A 27,224-nucleotide genomic window follows, 5' to 3' on the forward strand; every position below is an offset into this window, starting at 1 on the left:
GCGAAAAGCCTACCTGAGATGTTCCTGAAAGAGATCAATAGTCTTGTTGGATTACAGCTGCACAAGGGTGGTGCAGTCTTGAAGCATGGTCATCTTGTACTTTACAGGGAATAGGATCTGCAAGTTGAAGGAACTGAGGTCATCTAAGTCATTAGCTTTATTTGTCTATTCTAAACCAAGAATGTATTGCCAAGGGTGGATGGATGTTGTACAGGCACCCATAGTGGAAACCCAGTCAACCTGAAAAGCAGACTCCTGATGAGCATGATATCCATATTTACTGAGGGTGTGAGTGGTCTGACCTACTCCTGGGTTTGCCCAGAGTAGAGCTCCTAGCTGTTTATGTTATTAGAGGCTTTTAAGATGATATGAAAGAGACTCTCAGTACAGCTGGGTTAGGCTTCTCTTTTTATTGATGGATCTACTCTCATTTTTATCAGATATTGATGTGTTCCAGTGTTGTAAATACCTGGAATTTCCCTGTGTAGGCAGACCTTTGTTGCAATGGAGTTACGCTGAGGTCTGTAACAGGTAACACCAGATGTAGTTACATCAGAGACCTCCTGGTGCCGTTTCAGCACACTTCCAGCTACTAGATGCTGGGAAGCTGGTAGGGATGACTGAGTTGATTCCAAGTACAAAGCAGAAAACAGGAAAGTCTAGTGTATGTTGGGAAGCTTATATTATGTTTCCAACTCATTCAGAGTCACTGTGCTGGGAAGCAATTTATATGGAGTTGCTATGTGAAAGAAAGTTGTATGTGTTCAGAATGGCTATATGTATATATAAGAAAGGTAACTGCATATGCCATAGAATTGTGTATCATTAACATGTATGTCTTAAGCAATTTTTATTGGGGTATACAACTGTCAGTGCAGCTTTAAAACATCCTCCGAACTTGCTGTTGCAAGCACATGGGCTGGCAATTTATTTATTAGCTCCAGAGGGAAAGAATTATATCTTCAGCAGACAGCTGATGAGTCTTGGTACTTTTTTTGTAGCCTAATTGCCCTTCTTCTGTAATGACTAACTCTCATTCCACCCTGTCCGTCCTCAAGCTTTCCAAGCGGGGTACATTCCTTCTTTTTAAACGTTTTGAAATGGGCAATCATAGTCTGTCATCCTGCAGACAATAAATTTCCACTGACGATCCCTGCATGAAAGAGAGAAAAGAGATCAGTGAGTCAGAACTGCAGAGGATGCTATACAAGTAAGAATAACTTTATACCAGGTATTGTGGCAACAAAAACATCTGTCTGCCATTAGCTGACTTTTGTCTGAGTGCTTTGTGTTTTCACGGGCTGGTAGTACATTAAATATGTCTGATATTCTTTCATGCTCCCTTACAGGGCAAGAAAATCGGTTCTCTGAATAATTACACCTCTGAGTATTCCTCAGAAAACAATGATTCTTGATGGTGATCAGTCCTAAATTGATTTTAAATTAGAGACCAAGAGGAAAAGGATGGTTCTGTCAAAAGTTGTTGTCATGTGATATATTGCTTAGGAATGTGTAAAAACTAAAATACTTGCGTGATTTTCAAGCCATTTCTAAGTGAGGAGTTATTCATCCAGCAAATTTAACTTCTTTCTTTTTTATATCTTTCACTACTAGGTCTTCTAGCTAGTGTCCTGTATTACAGATTTGAAGGAATCAATAGTGAGAGAAATTAAATTCATTTCTCATCCTTGATCTCCACAAGTCTCATGTGAGGAAGAGTAAGCTTTATAAGTGTAAGGAGAGTTCATGGTCTTCTCAATTTGTGAGTGGTGGATGCCTGTATTCTCTCTCAGGAGAATGATATGAAACATACTAACAATTTTTAGTAGGAAATCTTACTGAAGCAACAGGATTCAACAGTGGAGACCTGTGATTTAGTGTCCAATAGCTGCAACATTGGCTATTTCCACCTTAAACAATAAGCTGCAAATTTCCACCTTAGTTTATTCTGCATTAAATTTTCCTTTGACAAAAAGGTATGAGTTCAGAGAGGAACAGTTCCCTCCCTGCTGTGGAGGGAATGTTGAATTTAGGCTGCTTGTTACTGGCTAACATGAATTTAGATAAAAAGTTCAGTCCTTGCAGATGGCAGCTGCCATTCAAATTGGTAATGGGTAGTACTCCAAGAGGTTTCTGGAAGTTTGGATTCTGCTAATAGTGATCTCCTAAACCCAAGGCATGGGACAGGTGATGCTGCTGGCGTGACTCAGTAGGAGCCTGCTTTTTGAGACACCTGCACAGTACTGGTTTTTGAGAGGGGGAACTGGTGCCAAATCTGCTGCCTCTCAGAAATGTGCTGAGACACCTGAGCCCAGATTTTGGTATTAACTGTGCTTATGTGGTTTCATTGACTGGCCGACTCTATCCTGGAATGAGATTAACTCGACTCTTAAACTCTTCGTAGGTATAAATTGTCCCATTTCAGCTTTCGTTAACTGGGATTTTTTAATTGGAAATATACTATGCTACTTCACCAGTTTATGCTGAATGTCATTTGGAACTGGGTCTGTCTCATGCTTCTTAGCAAGTCTGATTTTATATAATGTTTGAGTTTGGTTTTCTTTAGATCTTTCCCACATGTTTTGTAATTGTAATTTCCTCATAAAACTGTTACCAAAGGTTAATGAAATGCAAGATTCATTTTTAGGTTTATTTTAATTCCTCATTTAGACTATGTGCATGCTCTTCAAAGACGGTTATTACTCTTTTGGTCACTAAGCTGCCAAGAGAGATAAAAAAATAAAGAGGACTCATATGTGGATTAACAGGATTATACTGGTCAAAATTAAGGTCTGCTAAACTAGCACCCGTTGTCAGAGAGACTTTAGTTTTAAAATCTTAGGTCAAGTAATTTTTCTAAATTAGAATATTGTAAAATTAAAAGTCAAGTTCTTTAAAATAAATGTATTTTAGTCACCTGAGTTAATAACATGCTTTAAAATATTGGAACAGAATTATTTCTGAAGTTTTCATTTAAGCTTGTACTTGCAGACACTTTAGCATAAATGCACATGGTTGATACATTTAATGGCTTGTTACCTTTTTTTTCCTCATTAATTGTGTTTAAAGTTAAGCATATACATGTCCAGCTTTTCAGGATGCAGATAATTACTTTGTACTATTGCTGCTGTGTTCTTAATTCAATAGTTATCATCCTGTTTCAATTTGTAGATCCCTTACAAATTTACCAGTGGGGGTATAGATCCCGTCAGGAATTTCCCAATATGGCATACTCTAGAATATATCTGAACTTGCCTTTGCAGATCCTTAACACCACTTTGTAGGTGTCATCCCCCTCAGCTGCTAATTCCATGTATTTTCCTTGGCTTGAGGAATCAATATTGAACTGTCACTTTTGCATTCCAGATCTCTTGTGCTGTCAGATTTAAATTTTTGATGTATAGGGAAAATATCTTTTATCTCCAAATATTGTTGAATAATCTGTTTCCAATCCAGTTAAAAAATTCTGTGAATTCCTATTCATATTGAGTTTCACAAAGACCTCTTTATTCATATGAAACTTATTAGGGACCTTATGTACCCTATAATTTAGCTCAGCTGAGCTTGGTAGATGTCCAGCTTGTCCAGGCATTTCAGATGCACTTACTGCTGGAGTATCTGGGTCTCGATTTATCTTTCAGTGATGATGTCTGAGCAGTTGAGAAGTAACTGACTATTCAGATCACCCAAATAAATGGAGCAGAGAGCAGTTTTGGAAAAGAAATGAGCTTATGACAGTCTGCATGTGCTATTTTTATACTACGTAGCAGAGGACAAGCTGTGGCACCTACCAAGCACGCCTGGTAATCCCCACCTCCCTGTCCAAGCTACTCACTTGCAGGTTGGGCTGCAGTGAACAGTGAATGTTCCAGTGGTGTTCTCTGGGCTTGAGAGGCTGATCCAAACTTGCCACAGCGACACAACAACATTCCACGAGGAAGCCATACCATCATCAGTTAGCACATTTCAGGGTTCAGGCTGAAGCTATTTTGTTGTTTGTTTCTTTGGGTTTAATTTTGGAAGGTATTTTGCCAAGGGTTTACTATGTGGGCAGTTTCAGTTGTTTACAGCCTGCCTCACATGCCCCATGTCCTTCTCTGAAACTTGGCTGTATCACTCTGTCGAACAAAAGATACTCTTTTCCTGCAAATGTTCCCTTACTTATGTCCTTAGGTCATCCCGTCTGCATCAGTGTTATCACCACACTCCCCAGTGGGTTCCCAGGGATACTTCAGGTCTCTGCTAATTTTTTCCAGCCGTTTCTGTCTTGCTTTATAGACAGTTGTTTTTTTCCTTTTGACCCATTTAAAATGAGACTAGAAAATGTAAACATTAACCACTTCTGAAGTCTGTTCTCCACACACGAGCAGGTAAAACCCCTGATGATCAACAACAACTTATTCATTCATTCCTGATACACAGGCATGGAAACTCACCGAGAACAATTACAGAAAAGGTGGGAATACCACCATTCTAAACTTTCTGCATCCTTTGCCACAAACATCACATGCTGTCTCAAATATCTGTGTATCAACAATAACCTCAGTGATGCAGTGTCTTAGCGAGCAGGAAGGGAGGATGTGATTTCTGCAAGTTTATCCAAAAAGTCTAAAAATACCTAGCTGTTTGAAGTGATTGGGAAAGCTTAAACTGCAACACCTTCAGAGGCTTTCTTTTGTGCTCAAGAACATCATGAACTAAATAGTATGGACACAAGTTTAATATGCTTGAAAATGAAAAGCAATAACAAAATGTTTACACAGACATGCTGCACATCTGCATGCTTCTGGCAGGCTGAGACTTGAAATAGCTTTTTCTTCTGTTCTGCCTCAACCAGCTGCAAAGAACCATTTAGGATGACAAACTTTGCTGACTCTTGTGAGCACGCCCCTCAGGAGGAGTGTTACAGCATGAATTTGAATTCTGAACTGGGATAGCAGGAGTTTTTTTTCACGTCATACGCTCGGCAACACAAGTTGGCTTTAGTCATTCTGGAAGCTGGGGGCCAGAGAACTCACCAGCACAGAAAAGTTTTCTAGTGTGAGATAAAACATTTTCTCTGTAGTTTTCACCTGCTAATACTGCATATAGCCAGTCTTGGCAGACCAGTGCAGCACACCTTGTCTTGCTGTCTGTGCCATGTTTGATAACAAATGCTGTAATATACTGGACTGAGGTGTCTGATAAATGACACCAGCAAAGAAATAGCTCACAATTGATGTATTAGAGGTTAGTTCAAAAGAATCAAGATGCCTCTCCCACAGTCAGGTTCAGTGACTGCTTACACTATCCATAAGCCTGCTCTGTAGTCCAGGGCAGATGGCACTGTCCAAATTCTAAAGCTTTGCAGTTCGGCACAGTAAAGAGAGAAAGACACTTCCATTTAACTGAGCAGAAAAATTATGCTTTTATTTGCCTGACTGCAACTTCAGTAGCCATAGGGCCTCTCCCAAGAGCATTAGTAAATGTCAAGAATTGACCAGGACTGATCAGAAAAAAGTAGCTAACTAATTTTCTGGAGAGGGATCAATGTGCACTGCATTACCTTAATTCCTGATGTGGCCTCAAATCTGTTAGAATTGTGTTCAAATGGATTGGGCAGTTTACAGCATTCACATTGCAGTTTGTGTGGTCTTATCTTTGCTGACAGATTCCCTACTTCTTTTCAAAGAAAAGTGGACCAAAAGAAGTCCCTTGTCCCCTGAAGGGACAGGGTGTTCAGGCTGTGTTTTTACCGACCTCAATGAAATCTACTCCACATAGAGGTAGGTGAGAAACAATACTGAAGGTCTGTTACACTTTGTGGAGCTTAGATTCACCCAAACCTCCCACTGCTATATTTTTCACTACTCAGATGGACATGACAAATGATCCCCTTGAGCATGAAGATGCCTTGTTCCCAATACACCACCCTGGACAATGAATCTTAGGACTGTGAACTTTGGTCCTCAGAAGCAACTAGCCTGATGCTGAGTACCACAGCAGATGATGTGTAGCCATGCATTGTTGGGGGCAAATGGAAAATAAAGACTTCTAAAAAAAATTTTCTAATAAAACAAGTGAAAAGCAAACCTGTCCACCGCAGAGAAAGTTGTGGTTGCCCCACGGATGTAATAGTCATAAGTGTACATCATCATGTCCATATCTTCCCCGTAGTGTCCTGGATATTCTGTTGTTAACCTTTATATTAGGGGAAAAGAAGATAATATAATTTACTATCTTAGAGAAGAATCCTGTTGACTGAATACAACTCAATTAGTAGATTTTTCCTGCTTTTTAAAAAATTCTTGTTTCTTAACAGCACCACAAGATGCAGTCTCACCTATGAGACTGCCTTTCTCTTCTATACAACCAATTCATGTAGCTATTTGAATAAATTTCAATAACTTTAGAAAGGTGAAGAGCACATTGTATACATCTGCAGATCTGGGATAAAAGCAGCCTGAACAAGAAGGTAAAGCTTGTCTACTACTTATATCTTTATTGCAGGGTTTTGCTCCAACCTCTTGTGAGTCTGTTTGGTTTGTTGTTGCAGAGTGCAGTAAATGTTGCCAAGCCAAACAGCTACAAGCATTTATCCATTTATGAATTATATTAAATGAATGTGGCAATTAATCCATTCCTTTTTGCTGTTTCCATTTTCTGCCTAATTTATAGCATAAAAGTATGGGCCTGGACAATATTTGTGCAGTGTATTTCATCTAAGAACCTCAACATGCTTCTGCAATTATTAATCAAATTATGATTACTGCTTTCCTGGGAAATAGGGAAGTAATACTGTACTTCATTTTACAGATAATGAACAGATTCAGGAACAGGCTGGGATCACAACCAGTACTTTCTGTCAACATTATGTTGCAGGTCAGGAGTGGAAACCTGGCACTCAGTCTTTCCTTGTATTACACCATTTTACATAGGAGTTGCCTGTGGTGTTGTGTCAGCTTCACTCTGAAATAGCAAAGGGAAGAATCAGGTTCCTTGTAAGGGAGATGCTGTCCCCATGGAAATAAACAGCTCAATTTCTATTGAGATTAACAGGATGAAGGTACCTTTACAGAAATTCTGACAACTGTTTTCCTGACTGAATCCAGCCCAGCAGCAGTACTTGAATGATGCTTGAAGGTGATTCCAGCACATCCCACCAGCACCCATGTACATGTTTACATTTGGTTAAATCAATGGACTTTAAACACAGGCTTAAATATTTTACTCACTAGGAATATAGTTATTGGGATGGTTTTGAATTTTTATAAGGAGGTGCTTTGGGATGTTTGGAGCCCAAACCAGTAACTGTTGGAGTACTCAGAAACTGAAAGTTTACCTGAAAACTGAGCTGCTTTCCAGGTCATTTTCAGCTTTTGAATATGAAAGAAAAGCATCATTCAGTTGGAACATCATTCCTAACAAATCATTATTTCTTGACAGATGAAAAACAAACCCGAGTGTGAAACTCAAGTATGGCCTTATAAGAACCCTAAGTCTCACTTCTTTGAGCATGTCTCATGCTTGTGTCCCCTGTCCTTTGACCATGGCAATTGTCAAACACATTCTGAGTTATAATACAAGGACACCCACCCCAAAGTGTGTTTCAGAAGCAGAAGATCAGGTCTGGTCACAGCATCTGTTGTCAGAGCTTTGACTGAGGACAGATGGATTTGCAAAGCCCTCTCAGTGCTGTGCCATTGGCAAGAAATATCAGCAGAATTTCAGAGTTCATGCAGACAGCTGCTTTGGACTAGGAGAAATAGAAGAAACCATGTCCATTGGTCCCTCAGCCAGAGTACAGTCCCCATTTTTAGTTTACTAATTTGGTGCCTGATAGCACATCTTCAAAAATATCTGAGTCCTAGAAGGTTTTAAAATGTTGTATCAAGACAAGCTATGGACCATGATTTAATTTTGCCTTCTCCCATCAACTCCAGATTTTGAGGCTTTTTTGGGCTATTATTATGAGAAAACACTAAGACGTGTGTTTATACATGTTCCACCAGTTGTGTTTCAAAACATCTGTTTGGCACTCAGCAAGGAAAATGTTCTGTGAACTTGACCAGCAGTGTGTGCTGGGCAGACGAGACCATGCACAACACAATGTTAAAAAGCTGCTTCATGCCCTACTCAGAAACAACTGAGAGTCATTTCTTTGAACTTGTTTCATGAGTTTCTCAGTTGAACAGTGAATCTGATGACAAGCTTCTGAATTGCTGTGAAGGGTCTCACAGACCTTTGGCAGAAGCATGCAGTGTTATACTGAAGTGCTATGAGAGTGTTCATTTAGCTTCCCTCTCTTTTCTTTCTGACTGCTGTCACCTCCCTCTCCCTCTCTACTAACTTCTCCACATTACCATTGAGTCTCTTAAGGCTCCTCCGCTAAGAAATGTTCAAAAAGCAAATATATGCAAATATTGCAAATAAATGATTTGGGGACTTGAGCTGCTCTGAAGTGTGTCTTGTTACATAGACAGATGCCTACTGACTCCTTTTGTTCTGGAGAGAAAAATTATAAATAGCGCTACGGCAGCAGTGTTCAAGTTCACTTGAGTCTGTGTGGTCTAATTCAGTTCTCTTTGATGTTTGCTGCACTCATTTGTGAAACTGTTCCCCTAAACCAATGCATCTCAAGGTCAGCTGTCTTGCACTGTAGCCTTTAGAAGGAAATGCAGTTGATTGTCCATGTAGCAGGGTTCTGTGGTGTGACCCAGCCCTTTAATATTATCTCCATTTTTTGAATCCTGGGGGTAATTCACACAAAATATGTGGACTGAGAAATGCTCTAGTGTTTAATGCAAACATTATTATCGAATGCTCAGCTGAAAACATTGTGTGTTTTACTCACTAATGCATATAAAATGCATATCAACTTGTGAACCACCTACCAGGGGCCTTACAGACATGTAATTTAGTTACAAACATGGTAGCATTTGTAAGCCAGATGTGGCAATGTATAGTTTGTACCTGAGAGGAGTCATGAAACCAGGGAGAGACACTTTTTGCCCTGATTAGTGAGGGCCTGCTCATGAGGGTTTAGATTTCTAAGGAGTCCAAGCCCAAGGGCAAGACTTGTTTGGGAAGAGCCATCCACAGTAACTTGCACAGTGCCCTGTAAGCACTTAATGGCACTGAACTCACAGCAAAGAAAACTTGACTAGGGGAGCAGTGAGAAGCTTAGGAATTGCCAAGTGTCCAGACAGAATTACTGCTGCTCTTTGGGGTGATATAAGTTCTCTAAGACCAAGCTGGGGTGCTTGTGGTGCCTGAGCAGGTATATCACAAAAGGTCCTAAAGAGAGACTTGCAAAGCAGCTGTGAGAAAACATGTGATCTTAGACCAAGGCACTGAGTAATTTGGTGCCAAACATATGCCAAGGGGCGTTTGTAGCCCCTGTGTAGGGGCTATCAGGGTGCTTTTAGTGGAATTGTCTGTTAAACCCAGATATGCACATAGCTTTTAAGTCTGGGGAATGACTTGTGGGAGAGAAAAGAGTACTGTGAGACCTTTAACAAGTGGTAGTATTTTCAGTCTGTATGATCTATTTGCAAAAAAATAGGGCTCATGAAATTGCTTTTCAAAGCCACTTAAGGATAGTATCTGGTGTTTGGTGTTTGATAGTTGGACACGAGACTTAAAGCACTAGCAGCGTTGTCCAGAGAGGATAAAGCAGGTAATTCTATGTTAAAAACATGGGAGCAGTCTTGTGAAAAGGGATGTAAGTAGTTTGGCCTGTGTGGGGAGTGCAGGGATTGCTGACAGAAAAAGGTATTTTCATAATTTTTTTTTAGCTAGTATAGATTTGATGTGGAATGGTTTATTTTTTGAGTGGGTTGCATCACCCCTCCCATCCCCATGTTTTTCTAATGTACTTCATTCTAATCCTATAAATCTTGGTCGGGGTAGGAAATGTATTGAAAAAAGGCATAAAATCTTCAGGGTTACTGTTGTTTTTATTCTAGCCTGAAAATCGCCGTGTTGTTTATTTTCCATGGTGAAGAATTGCTATGGTAGAGATTTAATAGAAAACAGAGTTACTCATTTAGCACTGAGAAAAATGTTTTGTGCTAATTTACAATGATCCATGGCACTCTATTAACAATGGACTTCAGAAATAGTTATCATGAGTCTATTTTTTGCCAACAAGAAGATCAAGTCACAGCAGTCACCTTATTAGTATGTACAGCCTGCTCATTTAAGAAGTAAATGGGAACTGTGGGTATGCCTTGCCTTCAGATATCAAGCAGACAAAAGAAACGAGTCTTTTAAAATATCAGAGACAGTGGTAGAGCTCAGAGTTTCTTTCTCCAGCTGTTGAATATACTTATTCCCTGCTAGTAAGTACATTTTTTTGAAATGCCTACACTTTTCACTTCTTATGCAACTACAGTGCTAACAAGATGAATGGCTCCTCTTTAACCTTTATTTTCCTCTTTGCTGTTGAACTGTTCCTCTGACAATGCCACAGCCAAAAGAAGCAACTGTCACATTTCAAGAGGAAAAAGAGCTTTAACGTTAACTTTCTGAGCTTTGAGGACAAGGAGTGTCTCCTGAATGGCCTTACTGTTTCAGATGTTATTTACAAGCACTTCATGAATGTGGCTCTCCTAAAGGTGAATTTTTTTTTCAAGAACCATGAGCCTGCAAGTTACATTCAGTGAACATGGGAATTATAAACCTCTTTAATCAATTCATTTCTTCCTCCAGCTGGAAGACAGAAGTCATCTGCCTTCAAAAAAGCAAACAATGCTGAAAAGCCAAAGAAGGTCTTAGTAAGCTGGCTACAGACATTCCTGCAAATTCTCCCAGCATAGGTTGCTGGGATGCCAGGGAACTAGGGTTGTCCTGGAGCTCCTCTAGAGATGACCAGTTTTCTTGTGTGGCATTGTGATGTGTGTTTCAGGACTGAGTTCAAGCTTCGGGCTCTAAGATCATAGATTCACCTAGACACATCACTGCTCCCTTCTGCTTGTACTTTGTTGTACTGAAAATCACAAATTCTCACAGGGATGAGGAGCCATGAGGCTGGCACAGTGGGCCCACAGTTCTTCTTCAAGGCCTACATGAGTTAGTGCAACACAGATACAAGCAACAGCAGAGAGCTCAGGGCAACCTATGCCTGTTCCTCAAGAAAGACATGCCTGAAATAACATTAGCTGGCTTTCTAATGTTAATCAAATGTGTTTCTCCTAAGATATCTGTTGAAGATGGCCCTGGAGGTCAAACTATAAGGTTGTATTTGATGAGTTATAGAAACAAAAAAACAAACCAACCAACCAACCCCAACTCCCAACCCCAAACTGTTAAATACCTTAAAAAAGGGAAAAAAAGAGGGGAAGGGAATTGGGTTGCCCAGAACTGCATGTTTCCACTGTATCTATTCTGAGTTCACCTCCTGGTTTGCATCTCTGCTATTGGTTATCTCTGAGAAACCTGCATAGGATCACATCAGTTTCAATATGTCTTGTGTGGCAGGTCGAGTCAAGAGAACAAATAAGTACTTTTAAACCCCATGACTCTTGGAAAATGTAATTGTTGCCTGGACAATGTCACTATGACAGAGAGCAGCCACAGCTCCAGACAGACCTTCTGGCATTTGGACTGCTGGTTGTTTGGAGAGGGGAAATAGTCATAAACAGTCTGTGCAGACTTGGGCCTGCTCAGTGACATGTGTTTGCTTTTGAGAGTATGGAGTCAAGCCTTCATTTCTTGGCAAAGAAAAAAGTCTGAACTCTAATGGGACCACTTAGTGACACTGTCTCTGCATCTGTGATGGATATGCTTCCTTTAGGGTGCAAATCAAGACACAGTTTATTTTATTGTGGTAGCAATCCCTAGCCAGGTAAAGTAATAGGAGCTTTTCTGTGTCCTGTGAGGAATGTTAATTATTTTCAGTATGTTAAAAATTTGCAGAATTCATGCCAAGTCTTGTCATGATGAGGAAGGAAACAAAGTACTTGTAAAAAAATTTTACAAAGCAAGTGCAAAACTATGAGACTGGAAAAGATTAGTACATTTATTTATTATATAAGCTTACTGTACAGGTAAACTAGAAAAATTAATTGTGAGAAGATGAGCTGTGAAACAGAACTGTTGGGTTTTAAGAGTAAGGATATAGATTCTACCAAGTAAAATCCTTATGCATGTATTTGACTTTAACTGTGCTCTTAGGCAAAATGTTTAAGTGTGGGTTTCAGTCAGCATGCTGGTGTCATAAATTAGTATTCCAATAAGCATTAGCAGGTCTCAAGAAACACAGGAATGTTCCAGCTGTAAAAACCAGGTCAAATTCTAGCAAACCATTTGCATAGCTCATACACATAAGGAAAACCTGCCTTTATTCATTGTAGGGAAGGCCAACTCACTGGGGGAGGAATGTACTCCTGAAATTGAGGAGCCAAGAAAAACCACACATAAGGATCAGCTGCTGCTTTTATATTTACCAGAGAGCCCTCTGTGGAGAAAACTGGAAGAGGACGGGATCAAATACCCAAGGTAAGAGCTAATTTGAAACAAAGAGATTTTTTACACCTCAGTATTGACAGTTTTCGTAAAAATGCCTTTCTACCCATATTTAAGGATTCATACTTAAGGATTCATTGCACATTAAAATTTAAGGCTGCTGAGAAATTCTGCAGCTCTGATTGTCTTTGAATATGGATTTTCCATGGTCATACATGATCCACAAGGCTCTACCATCTTTCCATATTTTCTTGATACTACTTTTCCACATAGTCATATACCGATTGCATGCAAATAAACTGCTTCAACCAAGAAATAGGAGTCAGTAGCATGTTAATAAACATTCCTCCACAGTTAGTTTATTGACAGCTAGTTTCTGGAACAGAAAAAATGCCATTGGAAGTTGGGGCGGAAACTACAATAAATAATGATACTATATACTCACACATTTTTGTTATGTCTTATATGCATATACATTTTGAGGTCTTACCCATGGCCCAGAACTGCTTTGCAGATTGTTTGGAAAACATATTCTCTCTGTCAAATGCATCTTAAACAGAAGTGTGGAGTGTGAACAATATCTTGTGACAATAACTTGGAAATGCCCATGGAAGTGAGTGAGATCTCCTGGGCTCAGGGAATGGGAATTTTAGTTGCTGTACACTGAAGTTTAACAATTCAGCCCAGTCACATCTGTAGTAGTATAAGTGGGCCTAAAGGATGGGGTTTCACACTACCCCATTGCAGTTCATGTTGCTCATATATAAGCATAACAAGTAGTACTCACCTAGAGTATTAGTGCACTGTCTTGGCAGGGTGAAGGAAATAAAACAGGAAAGAAACAATTCCCAGAAAACAATAAAAAAGAGACAACTGTTTTGGAGGGTAGAGTTTATCTGCATGATGTGGATCCTCCAAGCAAAAAAATCCCCCTGTGTGGGACCCCAGGATAACTCTGGTGGAAAGGGACCTCAACAAGTCTCTGCTACAATCCTCTGCTCAAAGCAGGCTCAACCACAAGGTCAGACCAGGCTTCTCAGGCCTTTATTCAGTTCAGTCTTAAAAAATTCCAAGGAGCCTCAGCGAGCAACCTGCTCTACTATCTCGCTGTCTTCATTGAGGAAAAGATTTCCTTTATATCCCAGTGAACAGCTGTCCTGTCCTCAAGAGTGTCAGCTGCTCTCTCCAGTTTGGAATCTTATGCAAACTTGGTGAGCATGTGCTCTGTTTCCTTGTCAAGGTCATTGACAGAGATGTTAAGCAGGACAGGTCCCAGGGCAGACCATTAGTTACAGTTCTCTGCTCCTAATGGGCACCCAGGCAGGGTATCCCCCTTTAACCACTACCCTCCCAGCCTGTTAAACCCATCTAGTTGTATGTCCATCCAGACTGTAACATCCTAATTTGGATAAATGCATGTGGAAAGAGCTTATATCCACCTTGCTAACTCTAAAGGCAGAATGAAAGCGTGAAAGAAATTGTAAGAAATATATTGTAAGGAGACGCTTCAAGAGAGTAAGGTCAAACAAGACTCTCAAGTAGGAGAAACTGTATGAGAGACTCTCCAGGCCAAGGGTGGATATAGGAGTGTCAAGATAGACCAGTAGCTTGAACAGAGTGAAGTAGGCTCCTGGTGAGTGACTGAGTCTGGTACTACATGGTACAAGATGGTTTTATAATGAACCCATAAGCACAAACTATGCACCAGAAGCTTTTCACAAGCCAGGTGACAGGTCTTTCCAGAAGTTCTACAGTTCTTCTGTTCCAGAAGAATTGTGAGCATGTGGGATTTCTACCCTGCTTAGAGGGAGAAACACTTCACCTGCCTTTGAAATGTTGCCTTTTCTGCATGGAACTGCAGCTGAATTGCATAAGGCATTCTTTTCCAAGCATAAAAATGGAGTGTTGTCACTGTTGGAAACAAAAGGGCAGTATAGGAATTCATGTGCAGCTGGGATGGAAACTAAAGACTTCAGTAACCCCAAACATTTACATTAGGATTTGCCTTACACTGAATGTCAATTTGCAAGGCAGAGGCAAAGCTGTTCCCTGTTGTCAAGACAACGTCTAAGGGAAGCAGAACTGCCAACAAAAGAAGTCAGAGAAGATTTCTCTTGTCTCTCTGAAAATACATGCAATATTAGAGGAGTAAGATAAATTGGAAGAACTGCTTAAAAGTCAGAGTGAGTTTCCCTCAGAGGGAAGAACCTGGGCAGGTATGTAAATAAGCCCCCCAGTAGAGAACATTCGTAGGCAGTGTCGGCTGGAAAGAAGACAGAAGAATGTTCAAAAGAATGTTCAAAGAGTTTGCTACAGAATTTCTATAATTTGAAGTCTTTAAAAATAATAATAATAATAAAAACATTTCTTTTCTTTCTGGCTGCAAGTAGACCAAAGGATGAAAAACAAGGCACTGCTGTTGTGTTTGGCCAGTAGCCAGCCAGCCAAGTAAGACCAAGGGGCATCTAAACAGTCTGTATGGATCTCAATGGGAAGTTACTTCAAAGTTGAGGTCTGGAAACCAAGATTCAAGCACAGATTTCCCCCCCCCCCCTTTTTTTTTTTTGTTTTCTTTTCCCCTTAAATGCAGGCAGATTATTCTTTGTATCATTAAGAATAGCTGAATTTAACCTGACTGTAACCCTGGAGCATGAAATTATGAGTTCTGTTAGACAGAATGGACAGGAGCAGTATGAGCTTTCTCTACAGTCTGCTACTGTCTTCAGTCTTAATTTAGAGAAACCACACCTGCAGATAGACCAAAGATTAGGATTTGTAGCTCATTTTTTCCACAGCCTCTGTGAAGTTGCCAGCACCAGTTGTCATATTGTGTTGAGGTGAGACCACTTTTTTTTTTAAGGTTTATGATCAGTAGTTTGACTTTGGTCTTCAAACAGCCTTGAGAGAGGAAGCAAGTTGTATGCACTACAAATATTTTTTCTGAGGTAACAGGTCTAAGTTCACTCCTGTAAGTCATCGTGGCACAAATGTATAGTGCAGAGATGCTCTTACTACTGTAAATGTGCTGTATTTATAATGGGAAAATGCCATTTGACTTTGGAGACTTCTGTCATGGTTTCCAGTATAGCCAGGTACTGTGTTGTGCTGTTCATTGTAACTGTGCCCTCCTTCTCTTCCCTTAGCCATAGATCCTTACAATCCTGTAGCAGACTGGAAATAACATGCTTAGCCCCGTAAAAATCCATTTACTTTTCTCAGACAAGGTTTTTGACAGGCCAAGGAGGCAGAGACATTTCTAGGGATTGTTGGGGGAAAGAGGTTGACAGGTTTGGTTTCTGCTTGAACTCACCAGCATGAATATGGGCATCTCCGGCTATAGCGGCAGCAGTAAAATTGCCATTCACGGTCCAGCACAGATGGAAAATACTGGCTCTGGAAACCAGCCACCAGCCCATTGTTTGAGCAGGTTTGATACCTAATAACAAGGGGAAAGAAGAGAACACATAGGGAAAACATATTAGATTCCTGGAAATTTTCAAGCATTTCTGAAAACAGCATTAAAAAATTTGATATAGTGTGGAAGCTAAGGGTTTGGCTTTGTGCTGAGAAGCACTATTTGCACTTGCTGAGTCTTGAGTAACCATTTTGTTTAAGAAAGCAACAGTAGTTAACTAACATCTAAACATTTATGTTGCACTTAAAACTATTTAAACTGGTTTAAAGTATTTAATCATTCTAGTATGCTAACCAGGCAAGAAGGTTGTTCTAGTGTTAATATTCTCAACTGTTTACAAATCATGAGACTGACTTCAAAATAGTCCATTAATATTTTTGTCTTTGTTGGTATTTGAGGAATTGGGCTTTACTTAAACAATCACTTCAACTGCTTATCTGTTAAAAAAAAAGGACTCTCAGAAACTATTTCATAAGAGAAGTTCATTTATTTTTTATTTGCTTGTTTCACAACTACCTGTCTCGAGGAGAAGGGACTCTTAAATAAAAATGTTTAGGCTTGTGATGAAATCATGATTTGATAGCAATAACATAAGGAAAACTGAAACTCAGATTTTACAAAATTCTAAGACTCACATAAATTTTATGACTGGATTCGTGCTTTCTGTGTACTCGGGAATTCTGTCATACATGTGAATGCCTTCAAGTAGAATAGACATAGATCTCAAAGCTTCTCTGTCTGCAGACCCTTCAAACACCTGCACGCTGTTACCCAAAGTAGTTCAAGTGATAATCCATTTGAATAGTTTGCTTCTTGGACGTTAAAGACCAGGAGAACATGAAAATAGACAGGTCATTAATTTAGCTATTGAGCGTTCATTCTCTCGAGCACCTTCCTAGCCTCATTGTTTCCCTATTGGGACAATTACAGGAATTTAGTGCTTTCCATTTCCTTTCCTTTCTTTTCCCTTCATCAAGGAAAACTGGCAGCCTAGACCTGCACCTGCAGCAAACCTTGTGTGCGATACCATAAAATAGATTACAATTATATATCCAAAAGACACTTTCAGAGATAACTGTAGGATTAACAAATACCAAAACTTTCCTCTAGTTTCATTCAATGACTTTGTAGTTTATTCTAAAGACCTGAAGTTCCCAGAAGAGAAAACATATCATCTAGGAGGGTTTGGTGTTTGAAAAGTCATTCTATTGTGCATACAGGTGTCAGTGCCCACAAATAAACATGAGGCTCCAGTGTTTGTATGCAAAAGCTGAAAATTTGATCAATTTTGACCAGAGCAGGGACAAATTCCTCTGCCTAACTTTTGGCCTCCACCTTTGAACCCAGGGGTCTCTTCCCTATATTCCTTCCAATGTGTTCTGTTGTTCAGACAAGAGTATTTACATTTGTTTGTATCCCTGCATCTCCCACATGTCTAGGACCACACGTACTTGCTGTGCTTTGTGAGACTTTTTCAAGGACCTTGAGAGTTAAGTAGTGATGGGGACTCTGAGTTGCTATGGTATCATACCAAGTAAGGCAGTTTGGCTCTCACTCAGAGAATTTCAGCAGGCCTTTGATAGGAAGTTGCTCTGATTTTTGTCACATAGGCCATAGGAACATATGGCTAAGACTCTGTGTAAACATATTGGATAATTGCAGATGATTGGTGTTATCCTGGTGGAAGAATGGTTGAGACGCAGAAATACAGGAATCAGTTGTACCTGTTGCAAGATGAGCATTAAACTGTGTAAAATAGAACCAAAATTGTGCCTCTTCATCTTCTTCTGCCTCCCCATCCCTTCCCAGTTGCATGCCTTTGCATGGCTCAAGTCCTTGTGCCCCTGGGAGATTTTCTAGCTCTTTTGCGTAGGTGCAATAAGGAGAGCATTTTGTTTCTCCATATCCTTTGCATTTCCTCTCAGAGGCTCAGCACTGCCCTGCAGTTTGCTCATTCCCACCAATCAGCACCTGATATTCCTGCTCATACTTGTCTTTATGGAATGTTCTTCCTTCTTTTCCTGCCTACTCACATTCAGCCTGGGAAGTTCTGCCCTCTTTCCCACTGTCTTTGCCCTACAATAGTTTTTATTTTCTTGATACCTCTACTAATACAGTCCAATTTTGATGGAAAGATTAATTTTGAGAGAGATGTCACTAATGGACCCTTCTCTCTACAGGGAATTGAAACACAAAGCTAGCTAGAATAACACTTGTACGTAGGTATTTGGGCATCTGACTTTAGGAAGGTTTGGTTATTTTTGATCCTGATTCTGTATTGTTAAGATAAGTTTTATTAAAAAAATATAATTGGACTTGCTTTAAAAATTAGTTTCTTAGATGGAAGGTATAGCTGGACATAAGTAAAGTCTTAGAATTACATATAAAATAAAATATAATTATATTTTATTTTGAAATAATTAATAATAAAATTTGAAATACATATTTAAGTTCATGTCCACTTCTCTCTGCTTCTGTCTCACCCACAAAGATGTGCAATCTGTTATTCAAGCCCAATATTGGATTCAGTGAAAGAAAGATAATAGTGATGTTGAAGTACTTTTCTTCATCTTTATGGTAACATAACAATTTTTTCTTTGATCTTTTTAATTTTCAAGTAAAATCCAAATATTTCTTCAAAAATGAAGAGATAGTCTCAGAAACTGAAGTGCTTATTTGTGAGCTCATATAAAATATTTTCTTCTCTTCCTTTTACCAGTTGGCCTCTTTGCTACAAGCATTAAGTAATTCTTCAGGGGAAACAAACAACCCCTCCCCACACACCTTTTTAGTCAGATGCTCTGTGCACCAATCTGAAAACAACACTTAATAGGTGAGAATTTTTTCCTTCTCTGTTGAATTCACTGCTCTTGTCACAGCAAATCCTGCAAGCGAGTAGGGTGAATAAAAACTAGTGATTCAGGAACTTTGATTTATGGCCAAGTCAAAAAAAGCCTTTCTCACTAGACCCATTCTGTAGCACTTTTGTTATAAAGGATAGTTCAGTATTCAGAGTTAATATCACTGGATTCTCCTCACTCATGAAATCTCTGATATTGCTAAGAAGAGAGGAAGAAACCTCTTAGAAGGTGAATGCAGAAGAACATGAGAAATCAGCTGGGACTCTGTGGGACTAAACTTGGTTGTTTTCTTTTTCTAGTTGGCTCAAGTTGCAATGCACTAAGAGTTGCCTTTTGGATCTGGTACTGGGAGAAGAGGAGGTGAGCTGGTGAGGGAGTGGGAAAATTGGTGGTGGCGAGGGTCAGGTGCTCTTGAATGGGAAGTTGCCCTTCCCTTGTCTGCAGCTGTTGGAAATGACTGCAATGTTTCACAGAAAGTAAGTAAACTGTATAGCCTTATTCTGGCAGGAGTTCTGTGTAGTAAAGGGATATGGTATCTGAGACTTTCCTGGCCTACTGCAATTGCTGTGTAAAGCCTCTCCTCTGCCAAATCTTCTTCTGAACCGGTTAATGAGTGTTTTACAGCTGAGTTCTGTCATAGCAAGCAACCAAAGCGTGCATCCATGTTACCGATTTAATTCAGGTCAGGACTGCTCTCGTTGTTCACCGGTGTTTATCTGTGAGATCAAATTAGAGCTGGTTTGAAATAAACCTGCTCAAAATGCATATGTGGATTTTGGGTCCGTGCATGACCTGTTTCACTCTACAGATGCACTTAGATTGTGCCACATTATTTGCAAACATTAATACAGCCTTAGCCACCAAGTTTGTACCCAACTGACTGAACAGTTGCCTGCCAGACTGAAGACAACTATTGCTTGCAATAGTATAATTGTTTTGAGCAATGGCACCAGTTATGGTGACACTTCAGAATTATGCCTACATCTTATTATTGCTCTCTGCTAGACAAAGCCCAGAGTGCTGTGCCTGCCAATGCTGATGCTGTGTGGTAAACCTCTCTCTAAGGCCCCCTATCCCTTGAAACATAAGCAGTAATTTATCCAAAGAGGAAGTCTGTTCACTATAAACCTGCTCAGAGAAGCCCAAGTCAAGGTGCAGTAAGTGGTGCTGCTAGAGCCTATACTGAATTCCTGCTGCACTGCTCATGATAGTGCTTGGAATAGAGCTCCCTGAAGTTCTCTGAGCCTGACACACAGCTCAGTAGGCACTGGGTCATGCTGCATTGAGGGCAATTTGTTCCTTACAATAAGGCACCCTGAGAGCATCATTCCATGCCCCTGTGGAGGGGAGGCCCTATACTTCTCTCCTGAGTTATTTTTATGGAGTATAATTTGGTTAATTGCATGATGGGAGACTTATATAAGAGGCTGAGAGAAGTCTTAGGACACCTGAAACTGGCACTCAGACGGAGGGAATGATTTTCATGACTTTTGCATGTTTGATTAGGCCATGTCAGTCTCCACTAGCCACTTCTATTAGGTGTCTTCACTATCTGTTGTGGGATGGTGAGACATGTCTTGACTTCCACTTTCCAAAGACAACCTCTATAGCATCCTCAGCAATCTTTTTCTTTTGTTTAGGGGTCAGTCATGATTTATTTTCTTCTCCCTGACTTAAGGGAAGGCAAGACCCTGTTCACCCTGACGATTTCTTTTTGACTGTGACTGATGAGGCGCCCTTATCTACAGAAACACTCCTCTTCTCCTCAGATGCTCCCACTGGACTCAGTCCATTGCAGCTGTGCTAAAAGCTTGTAGCACTAGTCCTTTAACATAAACCCAGGGCTCTGAAGAAAATTAACTTGTTTGTGTAGATAGCACAAATGGGAGCATTTTGAAAGGGCAGCTGGATTAGTGGGTTTGGGTAATACAGCCTCAGATTTGAAACTTGGGATTGGTCAGATCGAGAAGAGAAGCAGTTCCTCGCAGATATAGCGAGTTGTGCTGCCAGTGCCTGAACAGGAGGCTCCTACAGACACTTCCTTTGTTCATTAGTCTGTCTTTGCACCTAGTTTGTGGGCACAGGGGGGTGAGAATGGGAGTGGAGACAGAGAATCTAGATATCTGTTTTTTCCAAGTCTCATCTAAACACTTTCTCAGAAGTCTAAACAAGAAAAAGACGCAATAAACATGGGTTAAACAGCACTTGGCTGGAAAAGTTTCTGCTCCGTGCTTTACAGCTAACTGAGGATATGGCATGGTTTCATCTCTATCATATGGTGTAAAACAAACATTTTTTCCTGGAAGGAAGAGTTGCTTTTCTTCATTTACAAGCTTTTGTTTGTTTGTTTGTGTGATCCCTGTCTTTTGGCCTGATAATTTTCAGACAAGAAAAATAGTTTTTCCCTAAGTACCCTGTTCAGAGACTGGTCTATACAGGCAAATCTGTAGTATTCAGCAAAGCAGTGAAGAGCAGTCTCACCTGCCATCACTCAGACCTTAAGTGGTGAAATATTTATAAAAGATCACGCTTCCTCCAGTACAACTGGACCTAAGAACATAAACATTGTGCTCCCTGAAAGATGGATTCTTTGAGATGTTGCAGAATATAAATGTTGCTGCAGAATCAAGGCATGCATTGCCCTACTCCAGACGTGAGTACCAAATTATCCAGGAACTGGTTCTGCTCCCAGTTGTTCTCTCTCTATTGAATAGCATCTTGGTTAGCAGATAGCCTCTGAAGGACTAAGGTGTTGGGACAGATTCAACAAAGCTTTTGTGCATGTACTTAACTTTAAATGTGTTCACTGATTAATGAAGGTGAGAATGTATCCCTGGTCACCTGATTCAATTGATTGCCAAAGTTTTCCCTATGAATCTTGTAACATGTTCACAAGCTCCTCATGAGCATTCAGTAAAACACAAAAACACGTAATCTCTTCAGAAGTGTATGTGCATATATGATTAACTTCAGGGATGCATTTATTGAGTGAAACACCATAGATATATTCTGAAATGCCACTAGGTAATTCTAGGTAACTGTCAGAGGAGATTGTTCTTCATGAGCCTGCTTGTGGAGAGAGATGGGGTGTCCCAGAGAGCAGTTTTTAGAGCACCTGTTTCTCTCCATTGACCCTGGAAGGAGGCAAAGGTCATAAACTAGGCATTGTGATTAGATGTCTAATGTGAATCTATGTCATAGTCCTCCTTCTGTTAAATAGGTTTTTTAATATCTGAAATATTCAAAGTCTTACTGTTTAATTCTCTATGTTCATATAATACCTAGTGTTAGTGAGGGAAGCAAACTTACCAGGAAGCTCTGTCAGTGGTTCCCTCTTGCCTCCCAACTCTCCTATCCCTATGCTCCACATATCCATTTCTGCCATTTCTCCCCAAGGACTAAAGGCAAAAGAAAATAATCTTTCTTCTCCGTTTTATATTCCCACTTCATTTTCTCTCTTAAGCTTTTCTTGGTTTGTTGTCTTTTCTAAATAAACCTCTCTTGGGTTTGGCTCTGTTGTGCAGCTGCACCATAGTCAGGAATGGTGATTTGTGAAATGCCATAAACAGAATTTGTCAAAGCTAATTTTTTTGGTGTTTCTGCCAGACTAGAGTTTCTGAGATATGGCTGAGAAACTGGAGGGAATTCAGAGAAGAGCTGTAGACATGATCAGTACTTGCTTAGGAGTGTTGGAATATAAAATTTCCAGAGGAGAACTAGAAGAATGGAGATGTGTTCAGCCTGAAAGTAAAAGCATGGGAGAAGGTGTGTGGGTGAGGGAAAGGCATAGCTGCTACCTATTATAAAGTTAAAGAGACTTTACAAAAGGATGCAGTGAGCTTTTTCACATTACTTAGTGAAGGTAAAGCAAGGAATAAAAAGCCTTGATTACAGCAGAGCAGCAGCTTTTGGTACCATCTCCCATGGCAAACTCCTGGAAAAGCTGGACAGGTGCACTCTTGGCTGGGTTAAGAACTGGCTGGATGGCCAGTGGTGGTGAGTGGTGCTCCATCCAGTTAGTGGCCAGTCACTAGTGGTGTCCTTCATGGATCAGTGTTGGGCCCAGTCCTGTTTAATATCTGTATTGATGATCTGGATGAGGGGATCAAGTCTACATTAGCAAATTTGCAGATGACATCAAGTTAGGTCGGAGTGTTGATTTGCTGGAGGGGAGGAAGGCTCTGCAGAGGAATCTGGACAGGCTGGACTGATGGGCCAAGACCAAGTCCATGAGGTTCAATAAGGCCAAGTGCCAGGTCCTACATTTTGACCACAACAACCCCATGCAGGGCTACAGGCTGGGGACAGAGTGGCTGGAAAGCAGCTCAGTGGAAAAGAATCCAGGAGTCCTAGTTGATAGCGGCTGGATGTGAGCCAGCAGTGTGCCCAGGTGGCCAAGAAGGCCAATGGCATCTGGGCTTGTATCAGAAATAGTGTGGCCAGCAGGACCAGGGCAGTGGTTCTTTCCCTGTACTTTGCACTGGTGAGGCCACACCTCAATTCAGGAAAGAGACTGAGGTGCTGGAGTGTGTCCAAAGAAGGGCAACAAAACTGGTGATAGGACTGGAGCATAAGTCCTATGAGAAGTGGCTGAGGGAGCTGGGCTTGTTTAGCCTGGAGAAAAGGAGGCTTGGGGAGACCTTATCACTCTTATAGCTGAAAGGAGGTTGTAGCCCAGTGGGGGTCAGTCTCTTCTCCCAGGCAACCATTGACAGGACAAGAGGACACAGTTTTAAGTTGCACCAGGGGAGGTTTAGGTTGGACATTAGGAAGAAACTCTTCACAGAAAGGGTGGTCAGACATTGGAATGGACTGCCCAGGGAAATGGTGGAGTCATTGTCCCTGGAGGTGTTTAAGAAAAGACTGGACATGGCACTTAGTGCCACAGTCTAGTTGACATGGTGATGTTTGGTCATCGGTTGGACTCAGTGATCGCGAAGGTTTTTTCCAACCTAATTGATTCTATGATTCACTGAAATTTTAGCAAAAACTTGTCAGATTTGTAGTTATTGGTGGCACAAGCCATTGAATATCCCTGGATGTGATATGCAAGGTGAAACAAAATACTGTGTGAAATAGAGCTGAAGAAAGAATATTACAGTCCATCCTACAAGGATGGGAAATGAACTATCAAGTCCAGCAGAGTGCTGTGTCAGCTGACATGAGAGTGATATATTGCTCACCAACAGATTGGGTTGTTGGGAGTTCAACAGGGAAGAGAGCTGGCCAAAAAGGAACTAATGGTACAGATGGTGACTCACATTTGTGGTCCCACTTGATTACTGAGTGAATCTCTTTAAAACTGGGGATGGCTCCAAATAGCATTGAGCTGGGCATGACAGAGAGAGAGAAGAGAGGCAGCTACGAGAAGTAAGAATGCCAAGAGAATAAGTAGGATTTTCAAAGGTCCCACAGGCTACATCTGTGCCATCACATTCATCTGAGGTTTGAGTCTGGACTTGGACACTCCAGGCTGGCTGCCTGCTGGCCAATACTCTCACTGCAGTCTGGGATGAGACTGCTGAGTTCTTGGGCAGCAGCAGTGTTGGCATGATGAAGGATGTTCTGGCTTAGAGCAAACCTCTCTCCATGAAGCACTGTAGATACAACTAGCTCAGCCCTGGGTGCAGAAAACTAAAAACTGGAGAACCCAACCAGACACAGCTTTATGGAAGATTCAGGGAAATAGCCCAAGTGACTAGGAGCACAAGTCCATCTTTGCAAAGGGGTATATGTTCCCTAATCACTTTGGTGATCTCCCCTACCCCCAAAATAGAAGAAAGAAAGTAGATCTATGCAGAGTAGACATGTAGATGTAAGGATGTTGGACTGGGAAGGTGAGCTGAGGAAGATGTGCTGAAATAACTCCAAGAGCTAGGAAAGAGAGAGAGAAACAGAGTTAAACACATTGAAGAGGGGTTGGAAAAGAAATACATTTGAAAAAAAGATAGGATTTGTTATAGGAAAAAGTGTAGGCAAGAAACAGAACAGTGTGGAAGGATTTTTTTTAAGAGGTGAAGGAAATGAGATTCAGATAATACACTGTGGATGCAGTCATGCTAAGCATACAGAGCATGGTGAGGAATGGTTAGACAGCAGAATAAAATGCTCTGTATAGACTTATGTGGTATCCTGTTTGCGAGAAGTGAACTTGAACAATTGCTGCCAGGGATTTTTAGAAAGAGAGTAATAATTTTATTTTGAACAAAACAAAGGTCTAATTCAAAATTATTATGAAATAAGTAGAAATTCCATCAATGTAAAAAAAATGAAGTGTCACCCAGGATTATCACACTGTCTTCTTTCTCCCTGTTTTGCAGTCCTCCCCCTTTCTTTTCCGTTCATATTCCAAAATTAAGTATAGGGTCAGTCTTTTTTTTTTTCCCTTAGCAATTGCATCAGCCATAGGCATGTATCACATGGTAAATGAAAGATTATGAATAATTCAGAACAAAATTTTGAATCATTTAAAAAGCAGAAACTTCACATCTCATTGCTGACCTATTCCTACATAACCAAATCTACAGAAAATCACGTTGCAATTTCTACAACAAAACCATTTCAAGCATTTGAAAATATTCCTGCATGCATTTCATTCTATTCAAAGACTATTTCAATCTCAGAGTTTTCCAAAACTCTGTTTCACATTTCATGAAAAAATAATCAGGAGATAATTAAATACTGGGCATATGCTGTCCGCACATGAATACTATACATATTTTCAAAAATTTTTGTGATGTTTGCCTCCAACATTGATGGAAAACATAACATGTCATTAACCAGTTAAACTGACTGTATTAGGGAACTAACATGATCTCCTGCTATCATCATGCACATACATGTATGCCACCATTATCACTTGTTAGTGTGAATTTTTGGCTCCTGTAACAACAGCACAACTAGTAAAAAGCCTTTGTCTAAGCCTAAGCCAAAAAGCTTAGCAATAAAAACAAGAAGGAAAAAGCCAGTGCAATATAGAGATTATTTTTCCTGGTGATAAGAGCATGACGATGGAATGAGGAGTTTTAGAATTTGTTCCCCAGTTTAATCACTGATTCAGTGTGACTTTTCAAGAGGGACTTTATCCTCTCCTCACTTAGGGTTCCTGACTGATTTTCCTTATCTTTGAAACAATAGCAAGACTGACCCACTTTACAGCTGATGTTTTGAGTGACCAAAGGACATGGAGTTTGTAAAGCACACAGCAAGAAATCGCTACAGAGAAGACAAATGTGATGCTGATCACCTTCCATGCATCATGATTAATGAGTCTGAGGCAGTCGTTCATGGCAGTGAAGCTGCTGGTTATCATGGCATTAATATGCATTTACATTGCTCTGGCAGTATTAGAACCCGCATTCCACAGGGGTTATCAGGGCAGTGCCCTCCAGGGATGGTTGGGGGTATCCTACCATTCGGTTCCTGCCCTGTTGATCTCTTCCCACCAGCACTCTGTCGGCTCACCGAGGCTCTGGGATGCTGGCATGCAGGCATAGTTCCACAGTCTGTCAGAGCCTTCCTTCTTGCTGAAAACACTTCTGACGGCCACGATCACCTGCCCATGTGGGCACTGGAAGTTAAAACCCTGCCGGTACACATTGACCCATTCATCATTATCTCCATAATTATAGGGACCATAGTAATAGTCACCGTACTGGCCCCATGCCACAGTCACCAGAGGCAGGAACACACAGAGAAGGACAAGGTCCATCCTGAAGATGTTCCTGGCTTAGAAATGCCCCGCTGGTTTGTTGGGCTGGCCCTTTTATATTGCATCTAACATTTGGCTTCCAGATGTTATATTTCCAGATCCAAGTGCAATGTGTCATTGCTTAGCAAACCTCCTCTGAGTTACAGCCACGTCCAATTAATTTTAAGGTGGAATTCTGCAAGTACAGTGAGTCTGCAGTGCCTAAGATCAGGGTCTTCCAACTGCCACAAACCATCTGTGATCCTTTACTGCAGAGCTACAGTATAGAGCAAGCTACACATCATAGTACAACTGTCACAGACATCCCACTTTTATCCTCAAGACAGCAGTTAAGTTTGAAAACTACTTTATTTGAAATTAAAACTCTATTTGAAGTTGCTGTTTTCCATCATTAGTAACATGTGACAAAATGTGATCATGTGTGTGTGTGACCACCCTCTTTTCCCTAGATGTGTGTGACATGATTCTGCCAGTGCCTAGAAAGAAGGGAATTGGGCAAGGTGAGGGAATTCACCACAGCTGTTGTAAAAACTCCTTTAGAAATTTTGATTTGGTTTGGTTGGAAGGAAGGTGGAGCCCAAATGACTGAGACTCTGTCTTGGCATGTAAGCAGCCCACCCTGAGAAGTAGGGCATTGGCTCCTTCTATGCAGAACTGATTTTGCTATAACTGTATGTGAGCTCCATGAAACTGTGGACCTGGCAGATGATTTAATTTGAGAATAAAGCACATAAGCAAGTTACAATGAGATAACCTTCATGTGTGACCAGAGCCCACTGAAATCTTCAAC

The 27,224-nt window shown here is 40.6% G+C and overlaps 1 protein-coding gene across 1 annotated transcript; it reads right to left on the bottom strand.

Moving 5' to 3' along the window:
• DPT (dermatopontin) lies at nt 1–26,455 on the bottom strand. The gene is made up of 4 exons (XM_008922495.3): nt 26,136–26,455; nt 15,758–15,883; nt 6,073–6,180; nt 1–1,153 (listed from the first exon to the last, which is right to left on the bottom strand). The coding sequence occupies exons 1-4, from the start codon at nt 26,432–26,434 to the stop codon at nt 1,087–1,089; spliced, it is 600 nt and encodes a 199-aa protein (XP_008920743.1). The 5' UTR covers nt 26,435–26,455; the 3' UTR covers nt 1–1,086.
• Nucleotides 26,456–27,224: the final 769 nt, after the last annotated feature.

Source organism: Manacus vitellinus, unplaced genomic scaffold (assembly GCF_001715985.3).
Source record: "Manacus vitellinus isolate BGI_N305 unplaced genomic scaffold, ASM171598v3 scaffold_28_pilon, whole genome shotgun sequence".
NCBI classification, from domain to species: Eukaryota; Metazoa; Chordata; class Aves; order Passeriformes; family Pipridae; genus Manacus; species Manacus vitellinus.